This window comes from Haliotis asinina, chromosome 14, assembly GCF_037392515.1.
Source record: "Haliotis asinina isolate JCU_RB_2024 chromosome 14, JCU_Hal_asi_v2, whole genome shotgun sequence".
NCBI classification, from domain to species: domain Eukaryota; kingdom Metazoa; phylum Mollusca; class Gastropoda; order Lepetellida; family Haliotidae; genus Haliotis; species Haliotis asinina.
In genome coordinates this window covers 51481431-51503048 of record NC_090293.1, presented here as the reverse complement: position 1 = coordinate 51503048, position 21618 = coordinate 51481431, and the positions used below count along the sequence as shown (strand labels likewise).

The 21618-nt window shown below is 41.3% G+C and overlaps 1 protein-coding gene across 1 annotated transcript in view; it reads right to left on the bottom strand.

The window, feature by feature from the left end:
• LOC137262219 (calcineurin-binding protein cabin-1-like) overlaps positions 1-21618 on the bottom strand; it is a 37584-nt gene that overhangs the window by 3729 nt on the left and 12237 nt on the right. The window contains exons 11-38 of the mRNA XM_067800012.1: positions 19878-21516; positions 18318-18451; positions 17151-17233; positions 15780-15862; positions 15119-15272; positions 14620-14697; positions 14084-14129; positions 13579-13658; positions 13247-13377; positions 12664-12734; positions 12164-12254; positions 11524-11663; positions 11200-11286; positions 10040-10161; positions 9504-9677; positions 8480-8593; positions 7724-7916; positions 7250-7351; positions 6568-6622; positions 5827-5899; positions 5447-5509; positions 5176-5287; positions 4516-4677; positions 3425-3634; positions 3092-3184; positions 2579-2718; positions 848-2108; positions 363-473 (exon numbers count right to left, since the gene is read on the bottom strand). Of these exons, the coding sequence (XP_067656113.1) occupies positions 363-473; positions 848-2108; positions 2579-2718; positions 3092-3184; positions 3425-3634; positions 4516-4677; positions 5176-5287; positions 5447-5509; positions 5827-5899; positions 6568-6622; positions 7250-7351; positions 7724-7916; positions 8480-8593; positions 9504-9677; positions 10040-10161; positions 11200-11286; positions 11524-11663; positions 12164-12254; positions 12664-12734; positions 13247-13377; positions 13579-13658; positions 14084-14129; positions 14620-14697; positions 15119-15272; positions 15780-15862; positions 17151-17233; positions 18318-18451; positions 19878-21516 (5802 nt within the window). The remainder of the gene's footprint in view (positions 1-362; positions 474-847; positions 2109-2578; positions 2719-3091; positions 3185-3424; positions 3635-4515; positions 4678-5175; positions 5288-5446; positions 5510-5826; positions 5900-6567; positions 6623-7249; positions 7352-7723; positions 7917-8479; positions 8594-9503; positions 9678-10039; positions 10162-11199; positions 11287-11523; positions 11664-12163; positions 12255-12663; positions 12735-13246; positions 13378-13578; positions 13659-14083; positions 14130-14619; positions 14698-15118; positions 15273-15779; positions 15863-17150; positions 17234-18317; positions 18452-19877; positions 21517-21618) is intronic.

The window sequence follows — 21618 nt, the reverse complement described above, 5'->3', positions numbered from 1 at the left end:
ACCCACCTGTGTAAAGCAAAACTTTCAATACACCTATAATGAGTCTAAATGACAGTGAGTGAGTGAGTGGGTGGGGGGGTGCCGCTTTTAGCAAAACACCAGCAATATCACAGCTGGAAACACCAGAAATGGGCTTCATACATTGTACCCATGTGGGGAATCAAACTCGGGTCTTTGGCATCATGAGTGAACACTTTAACCACAAGGCTAACTCACTGCCCCTCTGAATGACAGACTCACCCTGATATTATTCTTGAGTCAAGTCACATTATTGCTTGTGTTTAACCATGTTGACAATCTAACCTTTACCCATATAGGGTTGCTCACTTGCTGCCACACCATACATAACTGAAACACCATACCTGGAAGAAGTTAGCGGTACGTCTCTCTGCAAACAGACCTGGCCCTGGCATGTGAGACAGGTTCTGCCAGTTGTTGTTGCCTAGCAACAAGTCCCTGGCATATTCCAGGTTCTGGAACAATGACAGACATATGCATTTCAGGAAGAATTTTTAGACAGCTCTCCATTTGTAAGTGAGCCTTGGTCTAGAAGATTAATGCTGATGTCTAGGCAGGCTAGGTAACACAAAAATGATGTTTTCTGAACAGATGATATATTTGGATTATCATGGTTCATTGGCTGTCTGTAAATATAAGAATCTGGCCCAAAAATCCAGTGATTGATATCTTGTTCATCAGTCTACTGAACTAGGGTACAATAACACAAACATCAGACAAGTATGCAAGTCTGACATCCCAGTTCTACTATTCCAGTAAAGGAACTGGCACAAATACCCCTTCTAGCCCAGATCTCAGTGATAAGCATGACATGAGTTCTCGGTCTTACCTTGTGGTACGGTGATGTCATGTACACATGAGCCAGCCTGTACAGGGACTTGTAGTGAGTGGGGAAGCGTTGCACACATAGATGAAGTGCATCTATACACTTGTCTATCAGCTCCGTGTGAAGGATCTCTGTATCCAAGGAGTCCTGTTGATATGAATCAGATTCGTCCGAATTGTCCGACAACCGTGAAGATTCATCCTGAAGTGATTCATCATCTGGTTTCGACTTATCAGCTGTCTTGCTTTCAGGTTTTGGAGAGTTAGAACTAGTGCCTTTCTCCTTCATTTTTCCGAAAAGCTCTTTTTTAGCTTCAGGTCCAGCTTTAGTTTCAGAATCTTTACAAGAGTCAAGTGGCTTCTTCAGTGATGAGGATTTGGTAGGTTCAGCAGGGTTTGAAGATTCATCATCACTAATCTCAATGACATCTACGTTCTGAACTGGAGGGACTTTCCCTAAGACTGGAGTACTTGCAGAAGGTTTGGAATCCTTTACAGAATCCTCAACAGTTTGGGCCTTGTCACCTCCACCTGACTTGTCACCTCCACCTGACTCATCCTCATGTGGCACATCATCAACCACCATGTCTTCATCAGTCATTGGCACCATGAGGCCAGTGGCGGGATCCAACACCAATACACTATCATTCAACGTGTCTTTGTCCTTCTGTTCCCTTTCATTTGAATCTTTCCCTTTGAATGCTGGCACCTTATCATCACTAGATGCCACTTTATCATCACCAGACATCACTTTATCACTATCTGGCATCACTACACTACTTTCAGACTTGGCACTATCGGCCTTGACATCCTGTAAATCGTTCTTCTGTCCTTCTTCTTCAGGAACTGGTTCTAATTCCTTACCTTCTTTCTGTTCAGCAGTTCCTGCTGTAGAATCTCCATTTTTGGGCGTAAATCCTGTACTCACATACCTCTGCATCTTCACAGAATCTCCATCTTTCGACACTTCCATCGCTTCTGGTTTGCTTCCACCTTCTGTTTCTAATGCTCCAGATTTATCTTCTGATTTCTGCACATCCTTAGAAGCTTCAGCTGTAGATTTGGAGTGTGAGCTGTCACTGCCCTGGACATCCTTAGCCACATCACATGATGTGTCTGACCCATCCACAGAGCTCTTCTGCTTGGAGTAGGTGTGGTCCTGGGGGGTCATGTGATAAACTGGGCGGGCCTTTAGCTGGCTGTAGGCTGGAGGAGTGAGGTTGGAGGAAGAGCTCTCATCCATGGAAACTGAGTGAGACTCTCGCCTGTATGTTACAAATACATCATTACACAGTAATCCCACTCAAGGAACACTTTATACCCTTCAAATTTCGATCATAATTAAACTGCTTTATATAATAGATCAACCAGTAGACAATCTTGTCTGTGGCTCTATGTTGATAGCACAAACAGAGATCCACCCAAACAAGGCATATCAATTAACAAAGTTACCACTCAATAACAATCAAGCTGAATCTTGTATTTTAGACCATGATGAACATAACACTGGACAACTTGGTTACAGGGGACGGTGAGCAGAGACTGACTGCCACTCTGAAATGAAGTTTCTTACATCACAGTATGCCACCATGTAAGAAAAGCCTTATGTTTCTGACATTTACAACCGAATTGGTCCATCTGGACCAATCTGACATAGGAACCAGAGGCTAACACTGCAGTAAACTCAGTAGTCAGCCTAAGGGAAATCTAGGCAGTGAGCATCATACAGACTCACCTTTCATGTCTCTTCTCCTTGCCCTTTGCAAAGGGACTCTCAGCAGCCTCTGTGAGGTAGTGCTGGAACAGCTCATAGTCCACCATCCCGTCCTTCTTTAACAGCTGCTTAAGAATGGCCACATGTAGGCGGTAGAACACCTGAAATATCGTAATAACATCACATGTGCTCCACAGGTAGAATATCTGAAACATGATCTGAACATCACATGTGCTCCACAGGTAGAACACCTGAAACACGATCTTAACATCACATGTGCTTCATAAGTAGAGCACCTGAATGTTTTCAGTGGAACATCAAACAACGTCACCTAAGCATCTACTATGTTCAGCTTCTATCATACCTCAGGTCATCTTTTCAAGCATCATCTACACCACTAGATGAACATGTTCGATAATTCAAACTGGTGACAATCTGCAGTGACTGCTTAAAGAATGACATCGTCGAACCAGACGGCACACTGTAACTGCTACGGCCTCCTCAGACAGACATGGACTACTCAGGAGCTGTTACCTCAAGTGCTTCCAGAGCCAGTTTGGGTGGGCTGTTGGCGTATGTGATCTTCTTTGGGTAGAAGGCCTCATCTTCATGGAGGTAGATCGCTGCCTGGAGTTGAACAAAGTTATTGTACATGTTGCAGAATACTGCGCTGCATGTATTAAATTATGAAAAAAAAAAAAAAATGTTCGCTGCAGCCATTGAAGGTTATTGAGTTAACTCAGTAGTGTTCCAATCATAGATCAGTGATCAAGGTATATCATGGTGATCATGGTCCACACACAACTCACCTGTCCGTAATGCTCCACACACAACTCACCTGTCTGTAATGCTCCACACACAACTCACCTGTCTGTAATGCTCCAGGTATTCTTTAGGATGACACCTCTTCTTCTCCTTCACTTTGCCAATCATGTAGTGGTGCAACCACTCCTCCTCGCTACCGTCGGCTTCACACTCGCTGGCCTTCCAGTAACAGTTCTGGGCAATCTGCAGCATTTCCTGTTTTGTGTCTGTCACAATCCCCAGCAGCTCATCATACAGGGGGAACCAGTCTCTCTGTGTCAGGACATATAGATTTGAGACTAAGTCGTCCATTCTGAATCCCCAAACCCCTCTGACTACTTCTCCTCTAACTGTAAAGGGGAACCAATCTCTCTCTCAGAATATAGAGATTTGAGACTAAGTCGTCCATTCTGAATCCCCAAACCCCTCTGACTACTTCTCCTCTAACTGTAAAGGGGAACCAATCTCTCTCTCAGAATATAGAGATTTGAGACTAAGTCGTCCATTCTGAATCCCCAAACCCCTCTGACTACTTCTCCTCTAACTGTAAAGGGGAACCAATCTCTCTCTCAGAATATAGAGATTTGAGACTAAGTCGTCCATTCTGAATCCCCAAACCCCTCTGACTACTTCTCCTCTAACTGTAAAGGGGAACCAATCTCTCTCTCAGAATATAGAGATTTGAGACTGAGTCATCCATTCTGAATCCCCAAACCCCTCTGACTACTTCTCCTCTAACTGTAAAGGGGAACCAATCTCTCTCTCAGAATATAGAGATTTGAGACTGAGTCGTCCATTCTGAATCCCTAAACCCCTCTGACTACTTCTCCTCTAACTGTAAAGGGGAACCAATCTCTCTCTCAGAATATAGAGATTTGAGACTGAGTCGTCCATTCTGAATCCCTAAACCCCTCTGACTACTTCTCCTCTAACTGTAAAGGGGAACCAATCTCTCTCTCAGAATATAGAGATTTGAGACTGAGTCGTCCATTCTGAATCCCCAAACCCCTCTGACTACTTCTCCTCTAACTGTAAAGGGGAACCAATCTCTCTCTCAGAATATAGAGATTTCCATTCTGGACAAACAAACAAACAAACAAACAAAACAAACAAACACACACACAAACACATCCAAATTTGGAATGGTCACATACCATCTTGAGTTGCCTGGAAGCATGTGAATGTAGCTGATAAGCCAGGGAGCCATACTCTATCCACAGGTTCCTCTGTGTCTCATCAATCTCCACGGCTCGCCGGAAACACCTCAGTGCTGCTATGGACTTCTTGTGAATTGAGATGTCCATGCGCAGCTCCATCTAAAATGAATTGCTTGATCAGCTAAAATAGGTGGAAACAAGGTGCATGACCACTGCTTTGATACAAAGTTTGAATCCTTTCAGAAATTTACACCCATGATACAAATGTTTCCTCATAACAAAAATAAAATGAAAGGATAGTCTTAAAGAAGCATTTTCTACATTGTTTTACTAAAATCAGTTATTGTGCTTTTGTTTGATCTAGTGCATCTGGGATTTCAATCCATACACATAGAGTCTGGCATCAAATCGCTAACACACAAAGTCAGCCATCTAACCCACTCACCCACCACAGCTTCAGTGTCTCTGACAGTGTGGGTTTGATTCGTGTACAGGATTCAACCCAGCAATAGCACAAAAATCTTTACTTTACCAAGGAAGTGTAATCCCAATATATAATGTTACATTTGACCACTTGCTAATGGCATTGTGTATACATAAGTGTTATCATTGGTCAGTTGAACCTACAATAAATTAGGTCAGGTAATCATGTCTTACGGAGCTCAGCTTCTGTTCCAACTGGCTCATCCGTGCCAGCGCCAGTCCTGCCCATGAGTCGAGTCTGTTGGGGTTGCTGCCAAGATCATACATGTAGAACTTGATGGCCTTCCTGGAACAGAACAATATGCACGTCTAAGCATCCCATATCATCAAAACTCACCTCAAAATTCTAGAAGGAATTGGTATGGGTCTCAACAATCACATAAATTAACTTTCTCTAACAAACTCCAAAAGATGTTATATGAAGTGGTGTTGAGTGTCTACTTACGGTGTTTCCTTATTCTTGAAGTAGTAGTCACCAAGGAGGTAATACAGGCCCTTCAGGATGGAGCTGACAACAGACAACACAATATCAGTTAGTGTCAGCATATCTTACTGTGAGACATTCATGATATTTTTTAGAATCACTGTAGTGTTAAAAAAAGACATCCCACAGATTCTGGAATTTCTAGTGTTTTGCTGTGACATGAAAAAAAAGTAAAAACTGTCATACTTACATTTTTATCTCAAAACAAAACTTTAAAAACATGCATGCTAATCTGCTACAGTTTACAACTGATAAAGACAAATCTGGAAGTAAAAATATTTCATCATTACATCAGGAAAGATAAGATCATCTGATACTACTACGAATAATAGGACACTGACCTGTCTGTTTGGGATGATGGTGCTGTGTTGGTGTTACCTTCAATGTAGTTCTGAACTGTCTCATGATGTTTGGCTGAAGATTAGAATTTGCAGCTCAATACAAGCACAGCTTGAATATGAAAATGGCAGTCAGAAGAAACTATTCTGTATTCATCACAAAATCAGTACGAAAGGGTAGCAACACACAGTACCATGGTCCTGTTCACTTCACATTACATGCTATGCCATGTGAAGATCTGGATCGGAACTGGCCTTCAGGAACCTGAGCCTTTCTGAAGACCATACTATGACTGGGTGGTCAAACATACTGACTTGTAGATGCATAGATTGATGCTCATGACATCAATCACTGGATTGTCTGACTCCAGTCAAATATCTACAGAAAATCCATCCATCATGGTAGAATTCTCTTGAGCGAGGTGACAAACAAACAAACAAACAAACAAACAAACAATTACAAAGCCCCTAACCTTCAAGGAAGCTTTTTCATGGTCTGAACCTTGTCCAGGATTTGGTGGAGCTGAACCCCCACTTTCTTTACTACTGTACAGAAATATGAAAAGAAAAGACTCTCTTGTTGCTCCTATTTCATTACAAAAATAATGTACGTCCCACTTAGTGGAGTAGGTTCAGAAATGAAACTGTATATGAAAACAGAGTTTGAGTGACTGTACTATGTGTCATATTATGCCAAAATATTTACACCAATAACCATAAAGGTAAAGTAAAACATATTCTCACCTGCACCAACATCACTTGGAACCAGGGCAAACAATCGACGCAGCAGATTCTCAAACTGAAATAGGCGATATTGGTTAGCCCTTTGATACATCATCAACTGCTGCAGGTATGATGTGTACATTTAAGTGAGTGAGATTGGTTTTATGCCACTTTTAGCAATATTTCAGCAATATCATGGTGGTGGACACCAGAAATTGGCTTTACAGAATATGTCTTCAAGCAAACAACATGCAAACGCTTTAAACCACTAGGCTACCCATCTACCCCTCACATTTAAAGAAAATGGGGTTTATCAACATTTATATGATTCAGAATGCAGATGACAGAAAATCCTTGATCCTATAAAATAACAATTTGATTCACAACAGAAGTACAGGGATGCAGATAAACTGCCAGTATATTTTGGGATGACTGGTGCTGCTTCATAATTTGGTTCCTTGCTAAATGTGTATACTTTACAAATACAATACACAGAATCCCCTGACTGGGAGACCTCAATATCTCTTCTAAACTAAAGGAGAATGACATATTTCACATCACCAGTGGTAACATACTGTATTCCATGTCATAAATCTGGGAGACTGTCAGTTTGTAGGATGGGATCACTTTGTTACTATTTAACAAAGGACATATCAAATTAAATGCTTTAAGCATGCACGACACACAAAATATTCAAAACTACCTCTGCTGAAACCGTGTTAGCCTTGTAGCTATCGTACTCAGGAAATGTTGCTGGTTTGAAGTAGTCAAACACTATCCCAGCCTTATCCCAGACAAATGATATCTGTAACACAAGTACAAACAGAGTCAATGAAATGAACAAGCAAACAAACATGGCATTAGAGACTATAACATCTGAAAAGACAAGATAGACTTGTTTATAATCCTTCAAAAACGTGACTGTACAAAATCACTGAAAGCCGATTAGAAGCTCAAAGTACAGTCATACTTCATGGCTGTGCTTACTAATATTGTTTTCAGAAATCAGGTCAAGCCTAGACTTATTCCCATTGCCTTCTCCTCTATATCCAGTTTTTCCATCTTTGAAAGATGAGCAATGAAAACGTAAATGAATGTTTCTGTTAACAGAAAACAGCATAGACATTTACACAGATGTTTTGTTAAATAAGTTACAGCGTGATGCAGGGTGACTGACCGGTGGTGCATTGTGGTCTTGCAGGTGCTTGGCCTTGCCCCGTTTGTGTGGGTGTCCATACAGACAGTAGATGCACTGCTCTAGGGCCATGTCCAGCCCTTCCCTGATGAAGTGGGGCTTCTTCATCTCGTGTTCCAGCTCACTGAGGAAGTACAGCAGCAGAGCACCATCCGACTTGGTGCACCACGAGTGTCTGAATCAGCACATCATTGTAGTTTATCACTAACTCTCAGAAATAACTTATAAAAATTAATTTTTCTTCAAATTTCATTACAGTTCACTTGCTGCATTTGTCTACAGAATACACACATCAGTTTAGCTTAATGCTTTTTTTTGACAGTTCTTCAGTTATATGTCTGTCAGCTTAGAGTGTTTTTCAGGGTATTTAGGGGTGTTTGTTTTTCTCATTCTTTTAAATGAGGGCATCAGGGTTACAGTGATATAGCAGGGACATATTGCAGTGAGAGTTCGTAGGTAGCTTAAAATCTACAACATTTTAAACCAGTCAGCAAGATGTGTCTATGGACTGTATACAAATTATCTGAACATCAGACAGTGGAAAAATGATTATTTTCTGTTTTTACATGGCAACAATGGCTCACGGCCATCTATTGATTATCACACCAAGAAAAAAAATAAAAACATACATTCATAATTTTGTTATGAAAAGGGTACCTTAAAACATTTTTCACAAAAGCAATTCTTTTTGAAAAAGTTTAATAAAAGCACCAATGTTTCTTCAGGTTGATAACTCACCTGCCAAGATACTCGTGTGCGACATTGAGCAGCATGAGGGAGCTGCTGATGGCACCATCCATGTTGGTCCCCTCCTCCCCCGGCGCCAACATGGACCTCAACTTGGCCTCCTCACTACACATATTGACACACAGCATGGTACCAGCTTCAACCATATTAAACCAATAAGCAACAGTAACTTAAGTCAATGATGTAAATACACAATGTCCCAAACTGAAGTAAGTGAAGCAGGTGGTATCTCAAGTGAATTTGCTTGTAAATATCCTCTGTTCACCCCGCAGTAATTGGGTACCGTGTAGCTTCAGAACTTTGTGTGAATTTGAAGGTAGATGAGAATGCAATGTGTAAACTATACCCTAACACTGAAATAGAAGATAACTTTCACTTGTTGATTGTATTTTCTTGTATGTTTGTCACAACAAAAGTCTATATGACTTAGTCTTCTTGGTGGCTTCACAAAAGCCTTGTGTACTGACAGGTGACTACAATGTTTTTGTCCACCCTGCATCTAACAATACACTTCAAGTGTTGAAATAAATGTATGAAGAGACTGTAAAATACTTGAAGTGAGAAGCACACATAAAAGGTTAACTACCATTATCGCCTTTGTTTTTTCAATGAATTTGTACAGTTGGTATCTCTTGCTGGCCAGGGACCATGTCAATAAATTTATACCAATGGAGTTAAATGTGGTTTAATATTTCATGGGTCTTCATTGCTTTTCAAAGTTTACTGAGGTCCATTACAGTAATGAACAGTCTGTGGTATGAACATATGGATACCCGCAACCCACAAACTCACTTACACATAACAGAAAGTTTTACACAAAGTCCCTGACCTTTGTGTGAATTTCTGACCAAAACAAAACTCTAATCCTTAATTTTGATACTTGTTCAATTAAATTTCAGAGCCTTTTTGTAACTTTATATTGACAAAAATTATCATACACAGTACACTTATTAGGTTTTGGCATTCAAAAAAACATTTAAGGGCTTAAGGGCTTTTTCAGCTGATGAATGCTTACCTCTTGATGAGTCTGGACAGCAATATCCATGACAACACGACTGTGTTTGGAACCTCAGGGGACGTGTCAGAGGAGTCCATCGTCAGCTCTATCATACGGATGAGGTTCTGAGTGTGCCTGACCGTGTTGCTGGACGGGAGACTCTTCAGAATATCCTCATCAATGTCCAAGACTCTGTGTGGAGAAGTAGCCAGTGAGTTAGTGAATCAGTGACATACAAATAATGCCATTATCACCAAATTTCAAGCATGAGACATCATTGCTTATTGTGGGATTATTCCAAGGTGAGTGAGTGAGTTGAGTTTTACCCTACTTTCAGCAATATTCCAGCAATATCTGGTTGGGAGATCGGGCTTCACACAATGTGGGGAATCAAACCTGGGCTTTCAATGTGATGTTTGAAGGCTTTAAACAGCGGGCTTTTATTATTAGGGTGAAGATAAGCTAAAAATGATGTAATTCTCTCCCAGAACATCTTATAAAGTTTGACATTACAGTGTTTTGAAGAAAATCACTAAAAGTAAGTTTTGGCTTACTTGTTGATGTGTTGAAAGATCTTTCTGATTGTAGTGAGCCATTCATCCCGTGCCTGTCCTGATGCCCGGCGGTAACACTGTAGAGCTTCATTGAAGGATACCTCACCCCATAGCAGGCATTTCTGGAACCATTACACAGATGTAGACGGTCCCCAACACATGGAGCTTTGGATGACGTCACTACACATGGTCCTTAATTAGGTCCCCTACACATGGTCCTAAGATAAAGCCCCTCTCATTCCCGTTCATATGGTCCTTTGATTAGGTCCCCTGCACACCATCCTTAGATTAGGTTTAGATTAGGTCCCCGACACATGGTCCTTAGATCATGTCTCCTTCAACTGGTCCTTAGATGAGGTCTGATACATAGACATTAGAGTGAGTGAGTGAGTTTAGTTTTACGCCGCACTCAGCAATATTACAGCCATATGGCGGTGGTCTGTATATAATCGAGTCTGGACCAGCCAATCCAGTGATCAACAACATGAGCATCGATCTGCGCAATTGGGAACCGATGACACGCGTCAACCAAGTCAGCGAGCCTGACCACCCGATCCCGTTAGTCGCCTCTTACGACAAGCTGAGTCGCCTTTTATGGCAAGCATGGGTTGCTGAAGGCCTATTCTACCCCGGGACCTTCACGGGTACATAGACATTAGATGAAGACCCAATGCATGGTGCTTGGATGAGATCGCCAACATATGGACCTTATATGAGGTCCCAATACATGGTATTTAGATGAGGTCTCCTACCTATAGACCTAAGATGAGGACCCAATACATGGTGCTTAGGTTAAGGTCTCCTACATATGGACCTTAGATGAGGTCCCAATACATGGTGCTTAGATGAGGTCTCCTACACATAGCAGGACATATCAGATGAGGTCCCAATACATGGTGCTTAGATGAGGTCTCCTACACATAGCAAGACCTATCAGATGAGGTCCTTTGAACATAGTCCTCCACATAGTTCTTATCCAATTACAACAACATTTTTCAAATCATTTTCATAAACTGTTATATGCAAAACCATCTGCATCATTCAGGGATATGTTCACTGGCTGAGAAGAGAGTGTTTACAGAAGAAAAGATGAATCACAATTTGACAAGAAAAACTTAGCAATCATATGTCATGTGTGGCACTAGACATTAAACTCCAACCTTGTAGTCCTTGAGCTGGAAGAGTGAATCTTGGAGCAGCATCAGCTGACGGTGCCGCTCAGGGAGAGAACTACGGGCCTCTGATATCTGGAATAGCCATCATCATCATCATCATCATCATCATCATCATCATCATCATCATCATCATCATCATCATCATCATCATCATCATCATCACAGACTTAGCAGAATCTCATGCTGACAATATTCTTGTAATATCACATAAAGAGACAACATGAACTGGCTTCACACATTATGCCAACAAGGTGGTTGCCAGAAGGTAGGATAAAGTGCAGGGATGAATAAAAGTAGAATAGAGCTCACCTTCTTGGCTGTACGTGGCTGAGAGAAGGTTTGCAGGAGGAACTCCACCACCTTGTCGTAGCTCCCAGCTTCATACAGCTTCTGGGTCTCTTCCAAGGACTGGCTGCGTTGGAGGGATTCTTGCTGTTTGTCTACCTGGTCTACAAAAGGATGGATAGATTAGACAGCTTGGTCAGAGTGACAGATCAATATACCTGTCTACATGTGGAAGGATGGTTAAGATAACTTTGTCTACTGAATGTGGGACAGATTTGTTTACCTGTGTACAGAAGGACAGGCACATTTGACTACTTGTCTTCATAGGGAGAGATCAGTCCATTGGTCTACAGAAGGGAGAGATTAGACCCCTTGGTCTAGAGGAGGACTGAATTTTCCCCATTTTAATTACATAAACCTCAAGGAAGTCTCCAAAACATGACAACAGATAATAGAAGAGTAAATATGAAAGCCAGTCAAAGTCACCATCTTTCTAATTTCATGCAGATCAAAATCAATAAAGACTAACAGAATGCAAAGTAATGATTCTCAGGCTGTGTCTTAAACAAATAAGCAAAAACACAAAGAAAGTTAACCATGATCTGATCTTATGAAAGAAAAGACTGTATACTGACGCATTGCGGAGGTAAAACCAGTATGTTACCTTTTGATATTACATCATCCACCTTGCAGTTCTGTAACTTGAAGTAGGTGATATCTTTCTCCTCCTTGGCACAGTCCATTACATAGGAGAGCTGAATCAGATCATACACACTGACAAGGTACAGTCCATCACGTGTTAGTGAATGTTAGGCAAGGAGCAGCATGTTTGTTTAACTCTGCCGTCAACAATATTCCAGCCATATGGTGGTGGTCTGTCAACAATCAAGTCTAGACAAAACAATCCAGTGATCAATAACATGAGCATCAATCTACAGAAATGGGATATGATGGCTTGTGGCAAATAACATGTATCAGCCTGACCAACAGATTCTGTTAGTCACCTCTCATGATAAGTATGGGTTGAAGAAGATCAATTCTAACATTGATCTTCACTGGTCAAAACCAGGTGAGAGACTGAGCGACAAAGTGTGAGAGGTTGATTCAAGCAGTCTGATAAATGAGAGAGAATCCAATGTAGTTTAAATAACACAACTACTTTACCTTGTCGAAGCAGAAGTCAGCTTCATCTTTGTCATTTTGAATCATGGAGAACCTTGCTTTGAGCCAGTACACTGGAAATGAACATGATCACCACTGACATTCGATATGACTTCCAAACTTCAAATTCTTTATTCACAAATTTTTAATCTATGTAAATATTCAAAATGCATGATATCAATAAATTTAGATTCCTTGTGAGATGAGCTTTCATTTGATATGTCACATGTCATAATTATTGACAAAATAATTGTGTGCATAATCATTTTAATGAGTTTGGTGGCCATCTTGAAATTGGCAGCCATTGTGAAAATGCCACAAGGTAGAATTTGCAGAACTTTGTACTTTGCACATGGCAATGACGTTCTGAGGTTTTCCTGAAAAATTCAGCTTTCTACTATTTTTTTCCAATGTTGCCTACTGTTTGTGTCTAATGCTCCTGGCCTATATGTAAATATTCATTCAGTATCATAACAGGAGCAGAAGCAGAACATCATGCTCTCTTACTTTCCTCTACAAAGTCAAAAAGGGAAATGTGGTGTCGAAACCACATATCGCCATGGCAGAAAAGCTGTCCTCCACTCACCTCTAGCAGCGTACTCTATCCACGCCTCCTTCATTCTACATCTGCTGCCTGCCAGAGTGGTGATATACCACAAGTCTTCTCTGTAGAATTCTTCCATAACTGCTGGCTCTCCTAAAATTGACTGTATCCCCCTGTAAGATTGAGGTTGGAAATTAAAACAGTGAGCACTCACATCAAAAGCAAAATAAGGAAAAACGCCTCCACAGGAACAATCTAGAAAACTATGATTTTACACATCTCAGACAATGAGTTTAGATACTGCACATGACAAGACATATTCATTAGAAGTGGCCAAATATGATAAGATAGGAGAGAATCAATGAAGCACCCACCCTTTAGGAGATGTGCCTGAAGTGTTGGAATGTATTGACAGCCAATGGTCCAATTTCAGCTCGGCCCACATCAGACAAATCTACAAACATCAGATGACAGTCGTGTGGATACACATATAGATAGACAGCATGTTTAGACTCTCAGGTAAGCTTTCTATCTATTCTGGCAAACTTTACATAAGTAAACACTAAGTGCTGACAAAAAATCCAAGCTCTCTGACAGTAACTAATACACAGCTGAGATAAAGCTCTAGAAAGAGTTGAGCTGTTCTCTTTTTCAGATCAAACCAATCAGAATTTCACAAACTGGAAACAGAATCAAATTTCACAGTCGGTCAATAGGAGAGTAATGATTCAACTTACCCAGGTGATGTTATGTTTGAATTTTACATGACAATAGTTTATGTTTATTTCAATTTCTACTACGAGTCCTCTTAAACTAGAACATAGCACATCTGAAGCAATCAACTTGTTACCTTTACAAGCACAACATTATGTTACTTACTCGTCCATACTCACAGATGTCCTCATCTTTCACATCATCAGCACTCCTGGAAACAAAAACACAAGCTTGGATCAAATATCTCAAACACAATTAAAAATCTTCTTCCACATCCATAAGTAAGCTCCTCTGTCATGCGTTTACAATCACTATCAGTGATGATACCAGGTGTCTGCAAAGGTAAACATATCCTGTACCACCAGTGGCTGATGCAATAACTCATGCAAAGGCTAGTCAACCATTCACTTGACAAGATGCACGGACAAAGCTTATTGATATTATTAGAATGTTGATCTACATAAAGTGAAGAGAATGAAATGAAGAGTCAAATTGCTGTACTTATAATTAAATCATTATTGTACTATGCCACGCTACTATATTAAGTTGCATGTTAGTGTGTGTGTATCTGTGTGTATTTCTGTGTCAATTTCTCCTGCAAACTGATTGACACACACAACTACAATACTCATGGTTTTAAGCTGTGAACGTCACAATTTGAACTTTCCTCCCTAGTAAACGGAACCTGAGAGTTCACTCACCCAAACACACATGGAAATGTCAGATGCTGGCGAAGTTTGTCATACACCTGCACAAACACCTCCCCTAAACCCTCAGGCCTGCAAATCAACAGTTATACAGAACACCAGTATCAAATATAACATGATATGATCATACCACATGAACTCAGAACAAGCATTCATGAAATATAAAGAAGCAAAGGGAAACATCATAATCTCTACACTAATCTCAACACCTCAAGATTATCTGCAAGCAAGACTTCTGGATTCAATATTTAAAAATAAGTTAGGAAGGCATCATGATCAACGTCATATGATACTGACCAAAACCAGTTCAGGATCCTGAATATTTTAAGAGTATATTTATCTTTCGGATACCGAGTTCACTTAATGTGTACAGTATGTTCATGATCTCCAAATAACCAACAGTAAGCATGAGAGAAATGTAATGCTGTTCATAGCAGCTGTAAGACAACCGGCCCCCAGCATTTCGCCCCTATGGGTTTGTTTCTGTACGTACCACTTCATGGTGTGTTTGTCAGTGAGGGTAGTGAGGAAGCGGAAGAGGAGATCGATGATGCCGTAGTTCTTGATGGCTTTCTGGATGAACTGTTTCACCTCCTTCTCCTCTGTTGACTCCAGCGGTGCTCCCTCAGAGGGTCGTCGTGCTGCACCTGCAGTTTAAAAACATTGTGTTAGTATCCAACAGGTGATGAAGTAATCCTTTAAACAAATTAAGAGGTGACATGAAATGGGGTTTAATGTCACTTAAAAATATTACGCCCATAGGACGACCTAGTTGCATGTGTATGTGTGGCTGCTTGTACTAGTACAGACTTTAGCTGGTTTCATAGCGCCAACTCACTGAGATACCATTCCACAGACAAGCATGAATATCCCACTCAGACAGATAATACTGACTCAGAACTGACCAGTCCTTGGTGAGCGACAGGCAGGGAAATACATGTACCATATTCTAAAGCCTTTTGGTATAACATGGCCAGTATTGAAACCCACAACCTTCTGTTCTCTGACTGGATGCTCTAACCAAAACACCATGGAGCCATGGAGGTGGTATAGGAAATTTGAATATAAACACAACTGTTACATGACATTTAGGAAATTGATATGGGTGACCTGATATCTGAATATTCAGTTTCACTCAGTGTCTACATGTGTACCTCTACTGCTTGGACTGTCCACTGCCATGACACTCATGTCAGTCTCCTCCATCGTCAACTCTTCCTCATCATCACTAGCTTGCCTGGAAACATAACACATTACATTAAAGGGGCTGTGGGTAGCCCAGTTATTACAGTGTTCACTTGTTACACTAAAGACCAGGGTTCGATTCCCCTCATAGGTACAATGTGTGAAACCAATTTCTGATGTCTCTTCCTCTGATATTGTGGGAGATGAAGAAGCTAAAAATGACATAAAACATTCTATTACATTTAAGAATGATCATTCAGGGGCAGAAGACTTCACAAGTACAAGAATGTTTGTGACTGGAGTGAGTGAGTGCGTGAGTTTAGTTTTACGCCTCGCTCAGCAATATTCCAGCTATATGGCAGCGGTCTGTAAATAATCGCGTCTGGACCAGACATTCCAGTGATCAACAACATGAGCATCGATCTGCGCAATTGGGAACCGATGACATGTGTCAGCCAAGTCAGTGAGCCTGACCACCTGATCCCGTTTGTCACCTCTTACAACAAGCATAGTCAGCTTTTATGGCAAGCATGGGTTGCTGAACGCCAATTCTACCCCGGGACCTTCACAGGTCTTGTGACTGGATGTGATCTCAAAGCAAAATACTTTTTCAGATGATTACAAGAGGGTAATAATTTATATAATGTAAGATGCTGCGAACTGTGTAACACTTTATTCAAGGACAATAAACAGATGCACTTTTGACCATTTTCTATAAGCAGTTGTCGTCAGACCCTATTCTTCTAACATTTACCCTAGAGTGATCTCCCCTTGTCAGTATGACCTCCTTGCTAACCATGTGTTTCAAACGGAACCTCTTTCTTGACACTGGTTTCTTCTGATTTCCCAATATCAACAGTATAACATAATCTTAAAAATATACCTAGGAATGTCTTGGCATGGCAAGGAACACATCAAACATGCAGGATACCCCGCTATCCAACCTTGCATGATAACAATGTCAAAGTTCATGTTTGAAAATTTATAAAACCAAAACAGATAATCAGGCCTTTCTATGAGCTTTTTAAGATCCAATAAAGAAATAAAAGGAACTATAGAAACAAGCATGACACAATAACTGCATACACAAAAGGTTGGTGAAATGTGTTAGCAAGCAACAACTCTTAACAATGCTTGCAGCATGGGGAAAGTATTGCCTTCCAACTTAGACCAGTTAACACCTACTGTAGTTGCAACGAATTTGTATTAAACCTCTTGATGAGAAAGTAGGAATGCAAATAAACATCAATTAACATTTCCAAAATAGATAGACATCTGAGAGCATGCTACTGCTACACAAGGATGTGAGGATATCTCATAAGATGTTACATCAGACTCACAGAAGGGACGATGGCAGGAACTTGTACAAAAGCTCCTGCATGTTGATACTGTCTTCCTGTTTCTTCCGTGATGTGTTTCGAACCTGCGGATAAAGATGTCCCGCTGAAGTGTTCTCACATGGATCACAAACATATATTTAGTAGTGGAATCTACAGCAGAAAAGTAATGAATTATCTCCCTTTGTAAAACAATATTTTCTACTGGAATCTACCAAAAAAAAAAAAACCAAACAAAAAAATTATCTTCCATAGTAAAACAATATTTTCTAGTGGCAGATAACTAGTGCATTATCTCCCTTCCTTAAGGATTACATGATATTCAAGATAGTGCTTTTGGTATTATGGATGGTTGGCATTATATGAACAGTTGATCTGTTTGATTGCACAGCCATGTTGCAAATATTATTGAGCCTTTCATTGTGAGCTAATGGTTCAAGTAGACACTGCACGTGCTCTATATGTTTCCATGGACCAAAGGGCCAAACCTCTTGAGAGTTATACTGCCGAACATGATCACCATCCATCTACTACCCTGACCAACATCTCTAAAATCACATGACTTTTGACCTTTGGCTTTAATCCGTGACAAGTAGAATCTCAAACTCTAATCCTTGACAAGTCGAATCTCTATTCATTGCCTCACTCTAATCCTTGAGTTGATAAGTAGAATCTCTAAACACTCTATTTCCCTCTAATCCTTGACAAGATGAATATCTGTCTGCGTCTCACTCTAATCCTTGATAAGTAGAATTTGATTCATCTCTCATTCTATCCCTGATTAGTAGAATATCGAATCATCTCTCACCCTCTAGTCCTTGATAAGTAAATTCTCAATTCATCTCTCATTTTTATCTTGCTAAGTAGAATATCAAAACATCTCTAACATTCTAATCCTTGATAAGTAAAATATGAAATCATCTCTCACCCTCTAATCCTTGGTAAGTAAAATATTAAATCATCTCTCACCCTCTAATCCTTGGTAAGTAAAATGTCTAATCATCTCTCACCCTCTAATCCTTGATAAGTAAAATATCTAATCATCTCTTACACTCCAATCCTTGATAAGTAAAATATCTAATCATCTCTCAATCGAATCCAATAAGTGTAATGTCTATTCACTTCTCACACTAATCCTTGACAAGAAGAATCTTGAATCATCTCTCTCACCCTTGCAGATCGCCTCTTCATCCCAGCATCTTCAATTGGAATGCTGACTCGCTTCCTCTTGGCGCCACGCCGTCCTGCTGTCTGACCCCGCCCCAAGTCCCGGGCCAAAGGGTTGGGGTGGTCCTGCAGGGCCACTGGGGACAGAGAAGATTGTTCAAGGGGAGGAACCACACTCGTAGATGAGGAATCCATGGATGAATAATCCAGAAATTATGTAATATGGACATATTAAGCCAACAAACACCACAGTCAGAACAAGTAAGCTGAACTAGTTCACTGTTCACAAAAAAATGTCAACAAATACAGTCATATATAAGTTTAACAAAAATTCTTCCCGACAATGAGCATGATGATGTTCCTGATTCCTCTCTTTTAATAATGTAGTTCAATTCTATACAGTCAGCCTCGACCGTTCTTAGGACAGTGTATGACAAGGGCTGTGGTAAGCCAGCTGGCTAAAAAGCCAGGCTTGTGATCCAGCAAATTTGAGATGTCGGAATTGTGCCCACCTGTGACCGGGTGTAAAAACCTTGGAGTCAACTTTGTGTGCAAACTATTTCCCCATTGTCATAACCCATGTGTACAGTTAACCACCTTGATCACTTAATAGAACCCACAAATCCATTGGCATTGACGAGATGGTGGCCACATGAGTACGGGTACAGCAACCTGCAGTGAACTTGGACAAAGTACTATGACTATATGCCCCAGTCCACACAGCTGTGAATGGGTACCTCATTAGGATGAGAGAGCCACTCAAGCTCTGTGCGCCTAGTGGCACGATGGAGGGGAGGGGATGGATGGATGGAAGCATGGATGATGTATGGATACATGGATGTATGGATAGGATGCATGAAGGATGGATGGACGGATGAATGCAGGATGCATGGATAGATGAATGGATAGATGAATGGATGCATGATGGATGGAGGGATGATGTAAGCATTTATGGATGATGAATGGATGAATTCATGGATGATGGATTTATGTATGGATGCATGAAGAGATGTATGTATGTATGTATGTATGTATGTATGTATGTATGTATGTATGTATGTATGTATGTATGTATGTATGTATGTATGTATGTATGTATGTATGTATGTATGTATGTATGTATGTATGGATGGATGGATGGATGGATGTAATAGCTATCTCTCGGTAATGAAGATGTACTTGGTTCAAGTAAGTCAAGTAAGTTGTAATGGCAGTGTAGGTTATAGCATTCAAGTAGAAACGTACACTTGATAACGATGCCCAATATCAGCAGATGGAGACACAACTAGCATGAACTAACATCACCTATCTTAAGCAAGTTTGTTTGTTAACAGCAGTCAGCAATATTCCATTTACATGGCAGCAGTCCGTAAATAATCACGTCTGAATCAGAAATGCATGTGCATCATGTGTCAATTGTGTCAGTGAGTATGACAATCTGATCCTGTTTGTCATCTGTTATGACAAGAATGGGTTCTTACAAGCAATTGGGATCTTCACAGAAGTCCAACAGATAGAGGAAACAACAGAGTGGACACCAAAGAGCTAAAGCGTGTAGCCTACCTTCAGCAGGTAGAGGAAATGGCTGTGTGGATGCAAGAGACTCCGGAGACTGCTTCAGCAACCCTCCTGACATGAAACTGGCTGACGATGTGAGCCTTTGGGGAGACAACTGCGTGGGCATCTGGGCCAGGGCGATGAGAGTGTGAGCTGCAGCCTGCTGCGCCATCATCTGATTGTCCTCTTGGCTGAGGGTGGAGTGGCCTCCCGTGGATGTTGCCTGTTGAGGAATAGCTGTGGACAGATGTCTGGAGATTGTACTCTGGAGAGGAACCGTCTGGATGGGAGATGTCTCCTTCGTGCTTGAAACATAGCTTGAGGTTTGTAGAGGGTATGACACATGGACAGGTGACAAGAGGGTTTTGGACGTTGGAGAAATCTGGACAGGTATCTCAGTCGGATGAGCATCACCAGCTGCTAGCATCAGTGGATAATTATATGAATGAGGTGGAGCTGGAGGCTGGGTCAAGGCCAGACTCAGGAGAGACTGAGATTTGGTTACCGTGACTTCCAGAGACCTGGATGGTGGTGATCTTGGGAAAGGGTTGCGTTGGAGGATGTCTGGTGTCACAGGAGCAGACTGGGATTTAGGGGAGGACACCAGTTGTACAGGACTGAGGAGTCCAGGAGTCAGAGGAGGTGAACGCATCTTTGGATTAGGAACCTGGATCTGAAGATCATGTGGAACAGCGGTGGTGAGCAGCAGACTGCTCTTGGGGGTGCTGAACAACTGAGTTGCTGATGTAGGATGTGGATTGCTAAGGTGGGGGTCATCAACAGCCCCTGTGTGGGCTACGACATGTGGATAACCCAACATACCTCTCATGATGGGTGTTGTAGAAGCATCTGATGCAGATGTAGGCGACTTGGACACAGCAACAGTTGATGTTTTAACCACGGATACTGGAGACTTCGAACCTGGAGCTATTGATTCTGGAACTGTGGATACAGGTGATTTCAGGACTGGACCTGTTGAGGTTGATGCTGAGGCAACTGGTGCGCTGGACACAGTTGCCATCTGAGAATCCTGCACCACAGTTGACTTTTGACTCTGACTAGTCACAGTTATAACAATAGCCTCCGAAACAGGTACAACACAAGGTAACACAGAGTCAGTCCTCTCTGACTCATCACCCACCTGACTTGGTGAAGCGTCCAGTCCATCAGATATTGCATAAACATCCCCATCATCGTCCATGGTTTCGGGCAACATCCCCATCGTCTCCTCCTTCACCTCCACCTTAACCTCAACCTTCATCTCCAACTCTACAGGTGGAGCTTTCACAGGTGTGTCCACAGTTTCCATCGCCAGAGCTGCCACCTCAGTAGTATCCATGGGAGTTATTTCAGTTTTAACCTCACAAAGCACAACATCCTCTTTCACAACTGGAGTCTGTGTATCTGTTTTAGTGTCAGATTGTCTCTCGTGATCATCCTTGTTGGTGTCTGTAGATGGCCTGACGTCACCATCAACCACATCAAATGCTCCATCAACATCCATACTCACTGCCGTCTCTTTGCCATTTGTTGTTTCTGGTAACTCAGCCACATCCTTGTTGACAGATTTACTTTCACTGCCCTTCTCGTTGTTTCCCTTAGCCTCCTCCTTGTACTCTGACATATCCACTGGCATTGACAGGCTCTGGAACAGAAATGATCAAGAGTTACCTCCCCTTTTGGTCAATGTGGAATGGTTTTTGCTTGTTTAATATTTGGTGCCACACTTAGCCATATGAAGGTGTTT